This window comes from Cydia fagiglandana, chromosome 13 (assembly GCF_963556715.1).
Source record: "Cydia fagiglandana chromosome 13, ilCydFagi1.1, whole genome shotgun sequence".
NCBI lineage: Eukaryota > Metazoa > Arthropoda > Insecta > Lepidoptera > Tortricidae > Cydia > Cydia fagiglandana.
The window spans coordinates 15815745-15837037 of NC_085944.1; the positions used below are offsets into that span (position 1 = coordinate 15815745).

At 40.9% G+C, this 21293-nt stretch overlaps 2 protein-coding genes across 2 annotated transcripts in view; one reads left to right on the forward strand and one right to left on the reverse strand.

Moving 5' to 3' along the window:
* Window positions 1-1665: 1665 nt before the first annotated feature.
* Window positions 1666-15429, reverse strand: LOC134670361 (GTP-binding protein 128up). The gene is made up of 8 exons (XM_063528180.1): window positions 15237-15429; window positions 14949-15069; window positions 14092-14267; window positions 13145-13384; window positions 12594-12762; window positions 6980-7106; window positions 3497-3622; window positions 1666-2921 (listed from the first exon to the last, which is right to left on the reverse strand). The coding sequence occupies exons 1-8, from the start codon at window positions 15276-15278 to the stop codon at window positions 2819-2821; spliced, it is 1104 nt and encodes a 367-aa protein (XP_063384250.1). The 5' UTR covers window positions 15279-15429; the 3' UTR covers window positions 1666-2818.
* A 403-nt stretch (window positions 15430-15832) lies between these two features.
* LOC134670398 (uncharacterized) overlaps window positions 15833-21293 on the forward strand; it is a 280135-nt gene continuing 274674 nt past the window's right edge. Inside the window, exon 1 of the mRNA XM_063528238.1 lies at window positions 15833-16089. The gene's annotated coding sequence lies outside the window, so the exon portion shown is untranslated. The remainder of the gene's footprint in view (window positions 16090-21293) is intronic.

Genomic DNA, 21293 nt, shown 5'->3' on the forward strand with positions numbered 1-21293 from the left:
GACATTGTGCGACTTGCGACGGCGGCAGGTTGGAGCGAGACACAGCGAACGGGCCTTTCGTTTCCACCTATGGTTACTGCCGCCGTCGCCAGTCGCGTAATGACACGGCCTAGGTTTCACAACTAGTAGCTAAAATAAGGACGCTAAGAATAAAGAATTTCATACATTGACTCGCAAATTCCTGTCGCACGCGCTTAATAATATTGCTGTCCCGCAGAAAATGCCGCGATCAAAGCCACTGCACGGGCGAGAGATAGAACATGGCCGGTCAATGTACGATGTTCACCATGCTTAGCGTCTTACTTTAGTAATCAAATATCTGTAAGAGTGAGACGTCTTCTCTGCTAGAGTGAGATGGTGATACAGTCAGCAGCAGAAGTTGCTAAGCGGGTCAGGTGTTCAAAATGATCTTGACGCGACTTTATTGTTAAGAGAATAAGAGCGTGTCAATGTCAAAACACTGATTTAAACTTTCACGATTATTAAACATTATCAAACTGCACAACGGGACTTAATCGCGTATTTAAGTTTTAAGATTTACCTCCGACGTTTCGAGGACGGCGTTGTCCCCGTGGTCTCGGAGAAGACTGGCTCAAGTTGACATCAACATCTTCTAGCCGCGCGAGTTTTTCGAACTACCCGCACTTGGTCTTGTTTATCAGTTTGAACGTTTTGCGCACTAGGGATGTCACTCTGTCGACACACAACACTAACGATATTCGATTTATCGACTGTCGATATTCGTTTCCATAAATCATTCATTCATCATTAGTAAATGTAAGCGGAAACGAATATCGACAGTCGATAAATCGAATATCGTTAGTGTTGTGTGTCGACAGAGTGACATCCCTAGTGCGCAAAACGTTCAAACTGATAAACAAGACCAAGTGCGGGTAGTTCGAAAAACTCGCGCGGCTAGAAGATGTTGATGTCAACTTGAGCCAGTCTTCTCCGAGACCACGGGGACAACGCCGTCCTCGAAACGTCGGAGGTAAATCTTAAAACTTAAATACGCGATTAAGTCCCGTGTCAATGTCATTTTGAACACCTCACCCGCTTAGCAACTTCTGCTGCTGACTGTACATAATAATAAATACGAATATATTGTACTTTTTAGTCATTCTCGGGGGCGTAATACATATATTTTCACTTACTGGATACTTATTATTGACAGAAAACTAATAAAAGAACGAAAGTAATTATTACAGTAGTAAATGCGCCGTTTTAGATAGTACAAAAATCAATACAAAACATCGCTACATAGAATTTCATAGTCAAACAATAACAATTCATTTTGAGTGTCTCGAACATATTTATTATGAAATAATTATTATAGGTACTTTTTTATACCCCAAATAATTTGTATAAATGTTGTACAGTCGAGTTCACAAATATCTTTACAAGCCAACCTTCCAAAAATATATTGACGCAACCTTATTGTCAATGTCTTAGAGGCGTGTAAATATATTTTTGGAATATTTGCTTGTAAAGATATATTTTGTAAACTCCACTGTGCTAAAATGACAGTAACGCAACGTACTACGTAGGCGAACAACACGCGAACGCGAAGCGAAGCGATGCGGCGCGGGGAGAATCAATCCTTTGATACCTATGAAGTGGCCTACGTGGGCGATCTCGTTGCGAACGCGAACGCCTCGGGCCCGCCGCGCCGCGCCGCGTCGCGTACGCGAGTTGTTCACTTACGTAAGACAAATTGGGGTACCTACTAAATTGTCATTATAATATTTGACAATCCAATTACCTATTACAAAATGAATCTATGGCGCCATCTACTTTAGCTGTCATATTTTAGAATTTTTGGATATTTTTAAGGTTCAACAATATTTTTAGACACTCAATATTCCATCTTTGCGTTTCGTTCTGGTCTCACAAAAATATATAACTCTGTCCTTTGAAAACAAATTTAACTGATCAATAGTGTACTCTATTTGGTTGCAATATGGTCTACTTTTGATCAGTTAACTACGTCAACGATACTTTACACTTATACTTAGCTGACTTTAATATCTTGCAATGAAGTTTATTAAGTCACCGGCAGTATGCGGGTCCGCATCCAATGTAAGAGCCACCCCACGCTAGAGTCATTAGAGCGTCGGCGTCTATAGTTCGTTTTTTTAGCATCAGAAAGAACTTGCAAGAAGGTAAGCGATCTTGACATGTCTTTTAATTAAAAAACGCTTTTTAAAAATCAAAAACTATTACCTATGAAAGCACAAGAATATAAATGATCGTATTAGATTCATAATTGTTACATATTTGCCGTAACTTATTTTTAAAATGTGTTTTCCAATTAAAATATACATCTATAACAATACTGATCCTGGTACTCTCACGGGACGTTACCGAGTACCAGAGGGGGAGAATGTAACAATACTAATTCTCACGGCGCGCGGGCTCGAATACTTTCTCGCTCGCACGGTACTGCGTCACACCGGCCAGCCACCGAGGAGCACCGAGCGCGCACGACGATCGCCGACCGGACCGAATAAAAGCCGCAGTCCGCGCCGCATCAGATGACTTAGCTAGCGACTGCCTTAGCGATAGGTACACCTCTGTCCTTTGGCTAGTCTCAAGTCTCGGTCGGGAGTTCGATAGCCACTTGCAGTCTTCTCCCTGACCTCCCTAGGTTTGTTTACCTTATTTCTAATGCTAAAAAAAACGAACTATAGTCAGCGCTATGGAAAATGGCGTCGCTGCGCAGTTGCGCCAACGTTGCGTCGAGCAGCAGCCATAGAGTTGAGTAGACGCTGACGCTCGGGAGACGCTAGTGTGGGGGGTTAAGGGTTGATGGTACGGTCTATACTTTCTTGACGATTTGTACAACATCTTCGTCGGCTAGGATGTGCTCAATGCCGACCTTCTGCGGCTGATGCTTCACTGATGAACCCCACACGAGGGCGCTGGAATTAAATAAGTTATTATTAGTTTCTTGTGGCTTTCCATCAGAGAAGGGCCCTTCCTTCTTATGTTTTATGTGCAATATGGAGCTTTATTAGAATTTATGTTAAAATTTCAGATAAATAGGACGAAGCATAAGGACCCTAATATATCACACGGAAACCCACATAATACAAATTAGATTCCCGTTTTGAAGTCAAAAATCAATTCTAATTTTGAAGACTGCCTGTTACATTGTAAATCTGTTTTAAATTTGTTTTCTTTGTGGTACGATAAATAATATTTACCACTTCAATAACATCTTTTATGAAGTAAGTGAGGTTAGGGTGGTTTCAGACTAGCGTATTTTTCTGCGCGTATACGGTCGTTTCGGCATTACGAGCTTACACGCGCGTTACATTTATTTACCTACATTTGGTTTTTATGCGCTTGCGCGCGTTTTTTTTTTTCCTACATTTGGTCTACACGTGCTTACACACGCGCGTACACGTACGCTCGTATAAAACGCTAGTCTGAAACCGCCCTTAACACCTCTTTAATAGGTAGAAAATAATAGGTACTAAATAGAGGAACTTACTATTTGAATTCCTTCACAATGGACCTATGCAGCTTGTTGCAGAAGTCTTCGACAGACGTTCTGTCGGCGTGCAGGACCACGGGCGCGTTGTAGTCCGGCAGCTGGCCTTTGGGCTTCGTGTATATCCTGGTGGATAAAATAATAATAAGTAAATAATAAGTAAATGCTAAGGTAAACGTCTAGAGGCGTTTGAGATGTGGGTGTACAGCAGAATACTGAAAATCTCATGGACGGATAGAGTAACCAATGACAGCGTGCTGCAGAGAGTGCAATAGAAAAGAGAAATTTTGAATACTATAAAGATTAGGAAATTGCAGTACTTTGGTCATATATTACGAAATGACAAATACCACCTCCTCCAGCTGATAATACAGAGGAAAATCCAGGGTAAACGAAAATGTGGAAGGAGACGAACCTGATGAGCACCAGATCGCTGTTTCGAGCTGCAGCGTCAAAAGTGAAAATAGCACTAATGATAGCCAACCTCCGGCAGGAGACGGCACCATTAGAAGAAGAAATGCTAAAGAAACACCACGCTGCGCTTCAAAACCCTCATTGCTGACGTAGGCGAGAAAACCGCTAGGCTCAAATGGGACTGGGCCGGTCACGTCTACCGCATGCATCCGGATAGGCTAGCTTAGCCACCAAGTGGATGCCGATAGAGGGACGTGGCCGCGGTAGGCCCAAACGGAGATGACGAGATGACCTGGACAGCTTCCTGAACAACTGGTCGGAGGAAGCACCAAATCGGGAGTCGTGGAAATTAAGGGGAGAGGCCTTTGCCCAGCAGTGGGATACTTAAATAGGCTAAAAAAAATGCTATGGGACAATCTTAGGGTGGTATTTTCGGACACACTAAAAGAAAACGAACTAGAGGACGTCGAAGTTAAAGATGTCTTCTGTTCTGCAAGAAAACGAATACGGCTACGGTATCCCCTGCCTGTCGTAAAAGGCGACTAAAAGGGGCTCTCGGAGTCGGAGACGGTCGCAGCTAGGGACTGCGGCTGAAAAAAGAGGGGACCCACAAAGGGGCATAGCGCTAAGACGGCACTGGAGCGTTCATTGGAGATCCCAGAGCCGTCCGAAATGCGCCGAGGAGGACAACTGGGAGGTTTTTAGTCGGTGAAAGTCCGACATAACCTCCGCGCTGTCCCTGCGGTGCGGAGGTATCCATAACGGACTTTTCATTCATTCATTCATTCATTATTTATTCATAAAACATAATATTTTACATGTCAAATAAGGTAGGTACATAGACAATTTGTACATTAGGTCTTAGGTAGATAAGTATTTAACTATCAGGTAAGCAAGTACTTAAGATTACTAATTTATTTATGCATGTGTTGCATTATTTTGTGAGTAAGTTTGAAAACACAGTTCATAACTTAGATCTAAATATTTGGGTCACTACACGCCTCGACAAATTCGTCAATAGTATAGCAAGCAAGGTTTATGAGTAATGTTTTTAGGCGATTTGCAAATACAACGTCGCTTTGTACTAATTTTATCTCCACAGGTAGTGAGTTATATAATCTTGCACCCGTGACACCGAGCGACCCTCGAGTTTTTGCAAATCTGCAACGCGGCACGACCAAAACATTACTTCGCCGGGTACTGGAATGAGTACTATATGTGTTCAGGTTTGCTCTCACATATTTGCAGGCGTTCAGTATATATGCGCTAGGCAGGGTGATGATTTTCGACTCCCTAAAAAGATCCTTAGCGGGATAGTCGTATGCCTTTCTCATTATAATTCGAACAGCTCGTTTCTGCATCCTAAAAGCCCTGTCTCGATCGGCCGCGGTGGCCCACAAATCGACACCTTGGATTAGTAAGGCGTGGAAATATCCATAGTATGCCTTTTTAACATTTTTAAACGACAAACTCGGTGCAAGTCTCGAGAGCGCATAGCATGCTGACGATAACTTTCCGCATAAGAGGTCAATGTGAGGAGACCATGTTAGTCCGGAATCGATTGTGAAGCCTAAGTATTTTGCCCTGTCAACTTGAGGTACCCTGGTGTTGTTAAGCATGATGTCAAACTGATTTTTGTTGTGGTGCCTAAGTTGAAAGTGCATTATGTTGGTTTTTTCTAAGTTTAACATCATACCATTTGCGGTAAACCACTGGGATATCTGGTACATTGACTTATTTACCTTCGATTTCAAAATTTCAAAGTTATCGGCGCTCACCAGTAGGCATGTGTCATCCGCAAATGTCACGAATTCAATATCCGAACAGGCGGTCGAGACGTCGTTTACTAAAACTAAAAACAGGCAATTACCCATTGACGAGCCTTGGGGGACAGCAGAATCGCCTATCAGTTCCAGGTTACTCTTTGACGTTAAGACATGCGTACTCTGCTTTCTGCTTTTTAAAAACGAACCTATCGTGTGTAGGAAAGATCCATTTACACCGTATCGCGATAGTTTTCCCAGGAGCAGAGAGTGGTCGATCATCTCGAAGGCGCGCGACAAGTCGCAGAATATCGCTGCGACTTGTCGCCCGCCCTCGAGGTGCGTCAGCACGCGCGACTTGACGTCGCGCGCTGCGTCAGCTGTTGATCGCCCGGGCTGGTAGGCGTACTGCTGTCTGTTTAATAAATTGTTACTACCAAAGTAATTCATTAACGAGGAACACATAAGAGACTCGAATACTTTAGAGATGACAGGTATTAAGGATATTGGCCGGTAACTTTTTTCCTGTTCCATCTCCCCTTTACCTTTGTAAATAGGTTGGATTTTTATTAATTTCAAAGCGTCAGGGTATATACCCTTTTGTACACATTCATTAAATAGGACCAGGAGGATCGATATGACTACTGGTGGTAGATAGTCAAGCAGACGAGTGGACATGTCGTTTATGTCTTTAGATGTTTTCCTTTTGATTTTTTAACGCTATAATAATGTCGCTTAGGGAGTAGGGTTCAAATTTAAATGTCGGCATCGGTGAGGGCAAGTACTTATCTAAATATTCGAGTGCAGTGCGAGCGCACGGTTTAACGTTGTTTGTGTTCGTGTGTATATAATACCGGTTCAGCCGGCACGCAGCGTTAGCGGCCCGCGCGTCTACGCACTCACCAGCTGACTTTGAGATAAGAACGTTTATCGCACTGTTTTTGTTATTACTGTTTTTGCACGTCTCTGATGCTATCACACGCCATATGCTGCGACACATATCGGCACCCGCATTTGAAATTTGTTCATTTAGGTAGTTGCTACGTGAATCTCTTAAAGTAGTCCAATATAGTGTCTCGTTTATTGATAAGCTCGAACGTGAATCGGTGTCATGGGGCTTTCCTCCCATAAAAAAAAGGTGATTGGACTGAGTGAACGCAATAAGCGTTCAACAACCCGCCTGTTTCCGGCCGGGCGTCCCTGCACTACGTATTCAAATCCTTTAAAAACAACAATAAAGCTATACATGTCCTGTGTTGTTGAGTGAATATAAAAAAAAATATTTTAAAATCTAATCCAGCCTAACCTGATGAGTTTGAGGTACTCCCACATCTTCTCGAGTAAGTCGTCGAAGTTCCACCTGTGGTGGGCCGAGATGGGCACACAGTGGGGGATTTTGTAGATGACGTCCAACTCTTCTATGCTGATTTGATCTAGAAAGAGTGAGAAGGTAACATAACGCGTTTAACCTCTCGTGTGGCTAGATCAGTGCTCCAAACGCGTTAGTTCCGCATAGCATTATTCCCGATCGCATTTTTCCCCACTCGCGTTAGTTCCGCGCAGGATTATTCCCGGTTGCATTTTTCCCCACTTTTCATGGACGACACACATAATTAATAGGTTAGTTAGGTTACGTTCGTTAGGTAGCTTCAGATGCCCGAAGGGCAAACCGCCCAGAAATACCGCTTCGCGGGGCTCCGTCTAGGTAAGTTGTGAACTAACGCTACGCGGAACGCGGAACTAACGCTAGTGGGGAAAAATGCGACCGGGAATAAATAATGCTACCCGGAACTAACGCGAGTGGGGAAATATACGACCGGGAATAAATAATGCTACCCGGAACTAATGCGAGTGGGGAAAATGCGACCGGGAATAATGCTACGCGGAACTAACGCGTTTGGGGCACTGATCTAGCTACTCCGGCATACGACAGTTAAGGGTTGTATTCCACCTGTCGAATTTCTTTGTCCAGTGTCCATTGCGTCTGACTCATTAAGTACAATTATAATACACATTGGACCAAGATATTGGACAGATGGAATACCATCCTAAGGCACAAACCAGAGGTCGAGGTTCGGATTTCGGCTGGTGCCAATGAGTTTCGTACGTTTGAGCCACGATTGCGATAACCGTGGCGTTTTGATTAATCCAATAAAAGTACACTTATAGAAAACAATGCAATTGAATGGTTGGTTGTAAAACTTGTAAGACGACAAGTCCAATAATAGAAAAGGGACTTCACTTCGCCTTTCTAAATTACAGCTTGGCAAAAAAAAGTGGAAATTAAAAAGTGGCAACACTGTAGTGTCGTCCCTTTCAAACCAATTTATATAAGAAAACGGGACGACACTACACTGTTGCCACTTTTTAATTTCTACTCTTTTTGCCAAGCTGTACCATTCTCCGGTTATCCGGTAGCAGGTAAGTCAAGAACAAAGAAAAATATGAAGAAAGTAATCTTTAATTAGGTGGAGGGGGAAGTAGCGCTGATTGCCACAAACACACTTAATCTTAGTGTCGCCATTAATGCTAGCGGCAGCCGTTTGAACTAATTGCGCTCTAACATAGAAAACCCACACAAAATGAGGACATCACCAGCCGTGTACCTAGCTAATACTGACCGATCTTGTTAAGCAGATAGATACAAGGCACATATATCCTATTGCCTTCGATGACGTCAATGAAATCGTCGCTAATTGCATCGTAGCAGATCGTTATGTCCGCATTGTGTATCTTGTACACAGATAGGATGGTTTTCACTGCTTCTATATCGAGCTCTACAGCTCACAAAGCCGCTAGAATTGTTATTATTGTTATTGTGTAAGCAGGCAGGCAGTTGTGACAACTGATATTGCCTGTATCCAGTAATCATTAATAGTTATCGTTGACAAGTAGATGTATTGATGTGTCTGTCTAATTTATTTTTAAATTGGTTCACATTTTGTGCTGAAACCACATCTTCGGGGAGTTTGTTCCAAGCCCTCACTACTCGGTTGCTCAGAAAGTGTTTGTATGGGTTACTGTGGGACCTATGCCTTTCTAGCTTTAAGTGATGACCTCTCAGACGGGTGTTGTTGTTGCGCTTGAACATCTCATGAAAATCCTTGAGGTCATAGTGCCCAGACAGTATTTTGTACGTTTCTATTAGGTCTCCACGTTCTCTGCGGTGCTTAAGAGTAGTGAGCTTCAGTTCCTTCAGTCTCTCCTCATACGGCTTGTTCTTAAGTTGCCTTGGTAGTTTTGTGAAACTCCGTTGAACCTTCTCCAGCATATCAATGTCCTTGGCAAAGTAAGGACTCCAGGCTTGAAAAGCATATTCCAGTATGGGTCTGACATAGGTTTTGTAAATTTTTAACATCATTTCTGGTGTCAAGGTTTTGAAAGCTTTTCTAATGAGGTAAATCAGGCTTCTGGCTTTCTTTACCATTGTAGAGATGTGCTCCCACTTTAGATCCTCTGAGATCTTAACGCCTAGGTCAGTTTGTGTTTTTACAGCCGTTAGTGGAGTGCCATCCAAGTTGTAAGTTAGGCGGGGGTTCCGATTTCCTATGTGAAGTATAGTACATTTGGCAGAATTCAGATTGATTAGCCATTCTTTAGACCAGCTTGCTAATGCATTCAGATCATCTTGTAGATGGCTGTAATCTACGAGTGGGTTAGCAAATAACTTGGTGTCATCCGCAAAAGCACTAATACTGCATTTAAGGCGACGCGGCAGGTCAACTGTATATAGTATGTAAAGCACGGGGCCCAAAACTGAACCCTGTGGTACTCCACTGTGTATCTCTCGTTGCCGTGACTTGGTTTCACCAACTCTAACTTTAAAGGTTCTATACTGTAGGAAGGCCCTTATCCATAATAATAGTTTCCCACGGATTCCCAAATGTTCCAATTTGTGAAGTAGCCTCTCTGTGGGAACTTTGTCGAAGGCTTTTTCATAGTCAAGGTAAATGACATCAGTAGGGTCTCTCTTGTTAAAACTTTTACTCCAGGCAGAGAGGCAAGACAGCAAGTTAGAGACTGTGGAACGATGCGGGCAGAAACCATGCTGTTGGTCACCTATCACACAGTGCAGAGCAAGAAATTCTCTTATGTGTTTTACTAGAATTTTCTCCATAGCTTTGCATGCTACGCTAGTGAGGCTTATCGGCCTGTAGTTAGATGGTTCAAGCTTATCTCCTTTCTTGAATATTGGTGTCACGGTGGCTGTTTTCCATTGCTCAGGTAACGTGCCCGTATCATATGATGCCTGCATTATCTTGGCTAAAGGGCTGACCAAGGTATCGCACTTTTGCAGCAGTGTAACAGGAATATCATCCGGTCCTGGTGCAGAATCTGTTTTCATTTCTTTAATGACCTGTTTAACTTTATCTGTAGAGAAGGTAATGTCTTCAATACACTCCTCAACTCTGAGGGATAGGTCTAGATGTGGCAGTTGACCGTGAGGTTCCAACTGAAAGACATCCTCAAACTGGTCCGCAAAAGCTTCAGCGATATCAGGGGCACAGGTTACGGTAAGTCCTTGTTTGTTTCTTAAGACGTTGGGTGTGCTGACCTTCGATGTTAATTGTTGACGAATATAGGAGTAAAACCGCTTTGGGCCAGTATTTAACAAGTCTGTTTCATATTTTATGCGGCATGTTCTAATACGGTTTGTTTGTACGGTTTGTTTGTTAGCTTGTTATTTAGCTTCCGGTAGTCTTTATAAAATTCATCCAAGCCAGTTAGCACATATTTGTCCCAAAGCCCTATTTTCTGCTTTATCATATCTCGAATCTCTTTATTGATCCACGGCTTATCAGAAGTGTCATCATTTGTTTTAATTTTAGCCTGTGGTACATATTGGGCAACAGCATCCATCACTACAGTAAGAAATACATTGTACTGTTCTATGACGTTATTCACTGATTCTATACTTTGTGTTAACTTGAGTGAAATTGTCTCATTTATTTTGTCGTAGTCCGCTCGGTTGTAATTATATCGCAGTTGGCTATTGGTGCGAGGTGTCTTCGATTGCAACTGTATGGTAGCTTGCATGCAAGTGTGATCACTTTTACCAATAGGAGCTTGGTGGTCAATATTTGCTACTAGTATGTCATCATTTGTTAGGATAAGGTCTAGGCAGGATGGTTGGTTGCCTTGGCGAAATCTAGTGTCTTTATTAACCAGTTGATGGAAGTTCGTATCCTTGTACCATTGTACAAAGTTATCCTCTCTTGGTGTCAGGTATCCAGAGCTTTCTAATGGCCATTTTACTCCACCGTAATTAAAATCCCCCATGGCGATAAATAGATTCGACTCCGAAGCCACACTCAGCGTACTAAGAAGGGTATTGTCTTGTTCAATCGTTGACTCATGTCCCCTATATACGCCACATAAGATGAATTTACAATCACCAACTTCCACGTCCAAAAATAGGCACTCAGCGTTTGTATGTTTTGTGTTGTACTTAGTGTTTAATTTAGTTTTCATTTTAATGTCCAATTTATTTGCAGCATATATTGCTACTCCACCACTACGTTTTTCAATCCGGTCGTCTCTATATAAGTCATAGCCTGGTATTTTTATCATCGAGTCGGGAATATTTGGTTTGAGCCATGTTTCTGTAATAATGATCAGGGTAGGTTTCAAGTTATTTACTCTAGCAATAAGTAGGTCTAGTTTGGTAGTAACAGATTGAATATTCGTGTAAAAAATAGTAACTGTAATAATAGGAGGTAAATGTACTCCAACTGCGGTGGCCTTATTGTTGGTGACCACAGTCGGAAGATTCTGGCTATTTCTGGTGTGAACTATTGGTTTTTTGCCGGTCTGGCGGCCAGTTGGGCGGTCTCTACGATTGCTGGATGGCCCTGGATGTACTTGATTGTGATCCCTGTTTCACCTTCGCTTATACGCCTGTTCAGCTCTTCTCTTAGATACTGAAGGTACTCTCTTTGCATGGGAGTAAGGTCGGCTTTCACGGACGTTGGTTTCGCTAGCCTTTTTTTGTTTTTGAGCACTTCAATTGCATCGCTTTTGCTACGTAATATGACCTTCAGTGGACGCGGAGTCGTGCGGCTGCTGGACTTAGCACCCAGGCGAAACGCTTTTATTCCAACACAGCTCACGTTCTTCGAGATGCTAGTTATCAAAGTCGTAGTTTCACGCACATCATGTTCTTTCCTCTCTTCGGCTGTGTCACTCGTAGATTCTGGAATATCATAGATGATGATGTTGTTCGCCCGGTTCGATCTTTCTGTTATTTCACGAACAGCTGACTCCGTTTCCAGCATGCTTTGGCGCACGCGCAGCTTCTGCACTTCACCGGTCAGTTCGTCCAGTTTTTTCAGAATCATTGGCAACTGCGTTATTGACGATCTGCAGTCAGTGCAATAAAATGTCATAACTCGAGCAACAGTCTTTAGTTCAAGCACTCTAACTTCCGTGGGTGACAGGCCATGGCAGTCACTACAAAGGAGGTTCTTGCACAAATCACAATTAACTGATAGCTTTTTTTCATTTGGCGTCTTCTGACATTTCGAACATTTTCCCTGTGCTGATATGTTAGGACTTGCAACTTTCTTTCCGGACGATGTTTTCAGACCGTCGCCCATTATTTTGGTAGATTTTAAAGTTTTTGTACTGGCAACACTAAGTGACAATTTGAGAAAAATATTGAGGGTAGACTTATAAATTTCAAATGCGTAAATTGTCAGTCACGGATATTTAGCACTATTATTGTTCAAATTTAATAGTTTTATACGTAGAAAACACTACCACAGTTTCCACCACTAATCACAAGCACATTGTAACAGTTTTTATAGGATAAAAGACACTTTTACTATTCAATTTCGTCTTAACTCGCGAGCAAGGTTTTACCCTGACAAGTGACTTTGACAGATCCAATTCTTCCTATATTATAATGATAATATACTGACCGATCTTGTTGAGCAGATAGATGCAAGGCACATATATCCTATTGCCTTCGATGACGTCAATGAAATCGTCGCTGGTCGCATCGTAGCGGAGCGTTATGTCCGCATTGTGTATCTTGTACTCAGAGAGGATGGTTTTCACTGCTTCTATGTCGAGCTCGGATTGTGGGCACTGTAACAATGGTGAAGTCATAGTTTAGAATAAAGAAACCACGCTTAGCACAAGGAATTGCTAAGCAACCATTCTTCAGAAAAGCCGTTGTCTTAGGTCACTTCTTTAGAAGAAAACTTATTTCTTCTTCCTCGCGTTATTCCGTCATTTTTGCCACGGCTTCTAGCCTGGGGTCCGCTTGACGACTAGTCCCAAGAATTGACGTAGGCACTAGTTTTTACGAAAACGACTGCCATCTGACCTTCCAACTCAGAGGATATTTCGTACATAAGTTTCGAAGAATTCATTGGTACGAGCTGCGGTTTGGACCCGCGACCTCCGGATTGCAAGTCCTACGCTCTTACCGCTAGGCCACCAGCACTTGTTGTAGAATAAAACTTACGGTAGTATTCAAATTGATTCCTCCTTTATCTTTCTTCCTAAAGTATATATTCGGCGGCTGCTTGTTGAGCCGCAGCCCGAAGCCCTCCAGCTCGTGTTCCAGCAGTTTCTTGTGCTGGAGAGGTTTCAGCACGTCCAGCACTATGAACACCAGACTGCAGGTGCGGGCGACGGCGATGACCTGGCGACCACGACCTTTGCCGTCCTTCGCGCCTTCGATGATACCGGGGAGATCGAGAAGCTGGAAAGTAAATGAGGAGGTTATTGGTGTCTTTCTTTCTTTCTCTTATTATTAACCCTTCGTCTGTCTAAGCACTGATCAGTGAGCACAAATTTAAATCCTTTGTTTAATACAATAGGTTTAAATTCGTTCGCACTGATCAGTGCTTATACATACGAAGGGTTAAAGACAAAATATAATAATCTTTCGAATTAGCTATTATTTTTTGTCTTTAATTTGACATTTGTGTTAATTGTAATGGGACAATACAAAGGACCATGCAAAAACCTCCACGACTTGAGTACTCTGCCAAAAGTATATGTCCAAAAAGAAAAAAAAGGCATCACCTTCATGACTAGATTTATACTTTGAACTAGGTAGAGACGGACGGAATATGGACTTTGCCGAATACGAATATTCGACCGAGTATTCGGATCAGATCATACCGAGTATGAATATTCGATTAGGCTAAAACTGGCCAAACGCTGAAAACAAGTTCATACAGGTCCGCGATCTGCACTCCGCACGTGTTTTTGACCGTTCTCTGGACCAGCCGGGAATTTTTATGAAAAAAAACGACAGTCTCATGCCTGACCGTTTATTCGGTAAATATTCAGCAGTTCGAACCGAACTATCCGGCCGAATACGAACATTGAAAATTATGGCGAATACCGAATAATTACCGAATATTTGGCCCATCTCTACTCTGAATTTGGCTATATCGTTACCTGTATCTTAGCCCCCTTGTATTTAATACAGCCGGGCACGGTAGTGAGCGTAGTGAACTCGTACGCTGCCACCTCAGAGTATACTCCGGCAAGGTTGGACAGCAATGTAGACTTGCCCACTGATGGGAAGCCCACGAATCCGATACGCGCGTCACCAGTTTTAGCGACGTCGAAACCTGGAATTTGGGAAATATAGCAATAAATTAAATATTCTTTATTACCCACCAACAGGGACAACTATAATAAGTATAATTCACAGTAGGTGGTATATAACCCTGTCCCTTTTATCACCCATTTTTTTTTTCCTGGCCTACTTTGGTGTCCCACTGCTGGGCAAACGACCCTGTCACCCATTAAAATTAGAAAAAAAATTGTTCATGATTTTCCATTTGTATTTATTAAAATGTAACACATATTATGTAAAAATCCAATACATGATACAATTTTTGTGAAAATTACTGGTTTCCTAATAGCCTTGATATTTGGAACCCCATAAATTTGTATAAAACTGTGACACTAACATTTTGTTTGGTTATTTTAGGAGTGAATTTTATTGTGACAAAGGATAAAACAAATGCTCAGAATAAAGATTGCGTGATCAAGTTTAGTATCCCAACTATTCTTAAAATTTTAAATATGACCACATCTATCTGTTTTCCTACTTCCTAAGTATTATTTTCATAGGTTATGAATGTTATGATCAACTATTATTTTTACTTATCTATATTCTTAAACAGAGCTGAAGTAAGCGATTTCGTTCGTAGGGTAAATATATGAATACTATGAATGCCTTAACTTATAAGCCAGCTGCTTTGCTTTTTTGAGAGGACAAGTAAATATTGACAACAAAATCTTACCTTCACCGGTAGCGCCGCCGCCACCCTTGGGGGTGATCAGTTCACGTCTCAATTTAGCGAGCCTGGCCTTGAGTAAACCCAAATGCAACGCTGTCGCTTTATTTTTTTGCGTTCGAGCCATCTGAAAAACATCGCACAGAGTTTAGCTTTTCACACTAGTTTATATTATTTCACGGTTTGTCACTAGATTTTTAACTCCGAATAGTCGAATAAAGGCTGAAGTGGCAACGTTTTATTTACAATAATTGCAGAAATACGTAAATTTAACTCATAACCTCTGTTACCAACCTCGGACTCTATAGCCGCAATTTTCTCCAATATCGTACTCATTTTGGTAGTTTATACTTAAACTTTAGAGCTACTTAATACAAAAATATAAATAAAATTAATTGTTTCCTTATGAAAAGGTAACAAATTAAAATAAAAGGAAAGCGTGACAATCTTCGTGGACGGGACGTACACCTTTCCAGAAAATTTGAAAGAACCGGCAGTATTGCCAGTGTAAATAAAATTTCCCGCTTTTATAAACTGTCAAATAAAAAATAAGAATTATATTTTATTGCATAATATATCGTTTTACTTAAAGCTTATTACAAAGTTATAATTAATACCCTTTAATTTATATCAAAATATATTAATTATACAAAAAGCTTGACAAGCTATTTTTATCGCCATCTGTAGTTTTATGCTTTAACTACTGCAAAGTGAATAAGAGTACCAAACTAAACTTGCAAAAAGACAGTTTAGATGGCGCTGTTAACAAAAGCTGACTAGTTACATTAACCACCCGCAAGATGGCGTGAAATGCAATGTAAATAAATAAATCAAACCACGTGGAAAGTTCTCCGCAGGTTTGCGCAGGGAACTAACAGAAGGAAAGGAACAGTAGGAAAATCGTGTGCAGAGCCGAAACCGCTATGCCTCAGTGCTACCTTGAGCGTCGGAACGAAACGGTCTGGCGCGCGTTCGCCCCGTTTTCGAATTTTCGGTCAAGTTTCGTATGTGTAAATAATAACTAAATCAGCTTTATTCGCTGTGACTTGTTAATAGTGTTTGAAATAGTGATCAGTATGGATGATTGGAAGTTTAAAAAAGTTTAGCTTGTATTTAATGACTCAGATGCTGTGTGTTTAATGCTTAGGTTGGTATTCATATTTAAGTACTTTAAGTTGGTAAACGTGATTTTAATTTTTGATGGAGCGCCGACTTGCTAAGTTATTCTTAGTAGGAGATGCCGTGGTTTTACCTAGAACAGAACCATATCAGTACTTAGATAAATATCAGTTTACGCTGCCTACTTTGATAAGTTAGGAACTATTTAAACAATTAATTATTAAACAATAAGAAATTTAATAACCAAAATGCAGGGTATATGTATGGAAATAAGACTAACGCTACGTCTTACGTAGGCGAACAACGCGCGAACGCGGCGCGGCGCGGCGCGGCGAAATCAATCCTTTGATGCCCATAGAAGTGTCCTACGTAAGCGATCTCGTTGCGAACGCGGTGCGGCGCGATTTGCACGCGAATGTCAGGCGGCGCGGCGCGGCGCGGCGCGGCGCGGCGCGGCGGCGGCCGCTTTCGCCGCGCCGCGCCGCGCCGCGTTCGCGCGTTGTTCGCCTACGTAAGACGTAGCGTAAGGTGGCCAATTAGCCACTAAAGAGTATAAGTGGGGTATGGGGAAATATCGTGCTTAAAGTTTTTCAGCTGAAGTAGATGAAGCTGTCCTCTTAAGTATGCAAATAGGAAAACGCTAAATAAGATTGGAAGGATGACGGCGCGTTAAAAAGATTTGTAGTCACGCCGAAGTTACAATTCAAGCCAGATAGTCCTAAATACGATTTTTTTTTTACTGGGGTGGTAATTATTGCTTGGCATTACAATATAGATGGCACCTTAAGTTTTGGGAAAGAGAATATTATTATTTCTTCATGAGCTGTATAAAAGAGCCGGTGAGAGTATAATATTGTTCAATTGAATTTAAATGTTAACAATGAGTCAAAGCTTGATAACTTTCGTAAAGTTGTAAAATTGCATCTGCGGCAGTCCACAGTTAAATCTGACCGCATGCATTGTGACATACTGGACTGTGGTAGGATTTTCGGGTTTACCTCGTGTATAAATCGTGCATGCATTGTACATGTATGTATGTCAGTACTAGAGATGCAACGGATAGTTGTTTGGCCGGATACCAGATACCGGATAATCGGCCTGACCATCGGCCGAATATCCGGTAACAGGCCGCCGAACATTCGGCCGGCGGAACTATACCTACATTTCGGTTTTTCAGGTGCGCATTCTGCAGGTTTGACCTGTTTCCTAGTAAACTTTCGCGCGGACTCATTTCTATGTTCGAAATGAGTGTGCGTGCAAGTCAGTGGAATGATTAAATTGTTTTAAAATAATAAACAAGTACGATTATGACCGCGTCTGTTTCTAATTCCAATTTGTTTACTCCGAAATCATGCAATATTACTATCCAGTATCCGGCCGGATTAGAGATGGGTCGCGGGTATTTACCCAATTTACCCACCCAGGTAAATACCCGGTAAATACCCATCTACCCGGTATTTACCCGTATCTACCCAAATGGGCGGGTAGATTCATTTCTTGTTGCACATGTCGATTTGTGTTAAAGTGGAGATACAAACCGAGTTAATGGTTGTAATTATTGTATGTCATTTAAAATGAAATGGTTAACGCTACGTCTTACGTAGGCGAACAACGCGCGAACGCGGCGCGGCGCGGCGCGGCGAAAGCGGCCGCCGCCGCGCCGCGCCGCGCCGCGCCGCCTGACATTCGCGTGCAAATCGCGCCGCACCGCGTTCGCAACGAGATCGCTTACGTAGGACACTTCTATGGGCATCAAAGGATTGATTTCGCCGCGCCGCGCCGCGCCGCGTTCGCGCGTTGTTCGCCTACGTAAGACGTAGCGTTAGTGAAACCTGCAGTTGTAACTAAGGAATTTTTAGTACAATTTTGATAAATATTTAAAAAAAGGCAGTCATAAGAGTATTTTATTTAGGTTTGAGTAAATTATCGTACTTATACGTTGATAATACACATTCGAACTTCGGTCGGCGGGGGTGTGGTTGAGGGGAGGGGGGTAAAAGTGAACTTTTTCATATTTCTTGGAATCTGTCATTAATATTGAAAAGTCTTGTATGTACAAACTAAAGTAAACAGAATTTCCTACAAAAAAGGTTATATACATTTTTGTCCTAAAACGAACTATATTTGACTTATGAGCTTCCCAAGTTGTGACATTGCAAATTTTTTTATTATTATCATTCATAAGTAGTCTTTATTTTCATCTTTCTAATGTATATTAAAAGCATTTTAAAACATTTCCGAAAGCCAGGGAATGATTTTAAACGATATTCATAATTGGACTGATATGTTAAAAATTTAAAATCGAACTTCACCTCATAGCAACCTTTTCGTAATTAGTTTGAACATACATTTTATGTAACATTATAAAAAAATACTTAAATTAATCTTATTTATACTCACATACCATTAACCACGTCAAATTTAGAAGAAAAACGAAAATACCCGCGTATTTACCCGCGGGTAGGTAAATACCCGCTCTCGGGTATTTACCCGGGTAGTTACCCATCTCTAGGCCGGATAGAAGGTCACTATCCCGTAACCGGCCGGATAGTAAAATAATAGCTGGATACGCCGGATACCGGATTGTAAGCGGATATCCGGTGCATCTCTAGTCAGTACATACATACCACTGTCACTGGACTGTGGTAGGATTTTCGGGTTTACCTCGTGTATAAATCGTATTACGTGCATGCTGGGAATTTCATGCCTCTATTTACGTACAGTCAGCAGCAGAAGTTGCTAAGCTGGTCAGGTGTTCAAAATGATCTTCATCATCATCATCATCATCAGGCTATATTAGTCCACTGCTGGACATGTTGATCTTGACGCGACTTTATTAATAAGAGAATAAGATCGTGTCAAGGTAATTTGGGCTCGCCCGCTTAGCAACTTCTGCTGCTGACTGCTATACTACTGAATACTTGCCACCAAAGAGTTTATTATTAATTTATTGGAGTTCGTCTAAGCTAAGGGTTACCAGATGCCAATGTAGAATTTTCCGACAAAATTCCTGATTTCCGAATGGTGAGTTACCTAGTAGAAAGTTTAGTCCGATTAAACAAGGTGTTTTGCCTCTCTCTCATCTCATTTATAATTCATTTACCAAATTCAAGTCAATAAAAAGGTACTTGATAAAAAAAATTCTGTCAATTCAAAAATATCCTGACATTTTCGTATTCCGTCCCCATTCCTGACATAAGGCCAAAATTCCTGTCATCTGGTAACCCTAGTCTAAGCTAACTTTAACTTTGCACCGACTAGTAACTACCATGAGTTCCGTAAATGACAGTCTATAGTGAGAAAGTTAAGGAAAATGTATGGAGTAATTGTAAGTCCAATTCCCCAAACGTATAATCCCCGTATGTCCAACTCCTCAAGCTTCCTTAAAGGTACGTAAGAACCTTTGTAAGTCCAATAGGCTAGATGACAAATTATAGGTAATAAAATGTATGGAATCGAATGTTATCCTTACTTCCTTTTTGGAAGTTAAAATAACTTAAATTTTGCAAGTTTCAGTTCTTGTATTTTTGTATTATTACCGTATATTATTTTAATATCCACATTATTATGTTACATTTCTAATTTGCTATCTATTTGACTAGATTTTGTTATAAAATTAAACATGCGTCATCATCTCTATTTGACGAATAATCTCAAATCCTTTGACAACTTTGACTAACTGAAGATATCTCAAACGTAAAATTTCAGTCACTTTTGTACTGCTTAAGATCCCTTTAATGACATAAAATTTCATGAAAAGAGAGCTTATTCTATGAAAAACTGTGTCGGTATAAAGCAGGCCCTTAAAACTGAAATGCTGAATCTCTAGGCTTGTTAGAGCTTCTGGCTAATTAAGCCAGAGTTTTAGCCCATTGCTTTAAAAACTTTGCGGTTTCGCCATTACTTTTGTGAGCCGTAATTACTTCGTTATTCATTAAAATTATGCCTGCAAGCTACAATTTTTCTCTACTTTTGATAATAATTTAAATAGAAAATTGTAAGTAGACCGTTTTTAAAACTTGCAGTTATTTTGTTAACTTAATGAAAATTCAATTTTGTGTTAAAACAAATTTTGGGGATTATTAAAAACTACTATTCTAAGCCAGGGGCCGAAGATGTGACTCACTATTTAAGTAATAACCTATTCACTAATTGCCTTATGGCCAATAATTGCACGATCTCACTAACCCGGGGTTAACCGGTTAAACCGTTAACCCAGTGTCAAATTGTACTGGTAACCATGGTAACTCCAGGTTTAACCGGTTAGTCCCGGGTTATTGCAATGGTGCAAGTGGGCCTTAAGAGGATAGTGGAGGACCTCTTCTCGATACAATATAGTCCTCATTTTCCTCTGTGGATATTAATTTATACACAATTTGTATTAATTAAGTATAGTCTCTTTAATTGCCTTTTTTCATTTTCCAAAAATTTGTTTTTCGCGGGTCTACCTCTTAAGTGTTATTATGAAAAAAGAGTCCTTCCTTCTTAGGGTCACTTGAACCATTCCACTAACCCGATTTGACAATGGGTTAACGGTTTAACCGGTTAAACCCGGGTTAGTGGGATGACAGTTTTATTTTCACCCATATGGGCTAAAACACCCATCTGCATGCAAACAAGTGGTTAAAGCTTATATCTGGGGCAATAAAAGGGTTCTGCGTATAGTAGTTGCGGTGTTTAATCCATTAGGAGCGGCATTCACATGGCCAAAACTGTGTTATTGATTTGTTACTTTATTTTCATAATAAGCCTCTATATACAACGATGTTAAAACAATACTTACACGAAACCTAAAACTAACAACTAAAACTAAATATAAAATATAAAATATCTCTCCTAATAATCTTAAAGCTTCTGGAATGGACCCTAGAATGCTGGCGGCGTTGCCCCTTTGAACCGCCAAACTTAATCTGATTTTATATTTGATTTAAACTTAATTTGATTTTGATATATAAACAACATTAGGTACTATCTAAGTGTCGTATCAAAAAAAGCAAAAGTTCTCTGAAAGTAATCTACCTAATAAATTATTAGTAATAATATACTGGTATAATATAAATATCAAATCAGACACTGTTTTAGAAATCAGAATGCCACTCTAGGTGTTGGTTATAGCCGATTTAGCGGTCGCAACATTGCTATGTGATATTGGCACGCATAGCTATAGATGGTCAAGCAAATCTTGTCAGTAGAAAAAGGCGCGAAATTCAAATTTTCTATGAGATGCTATCC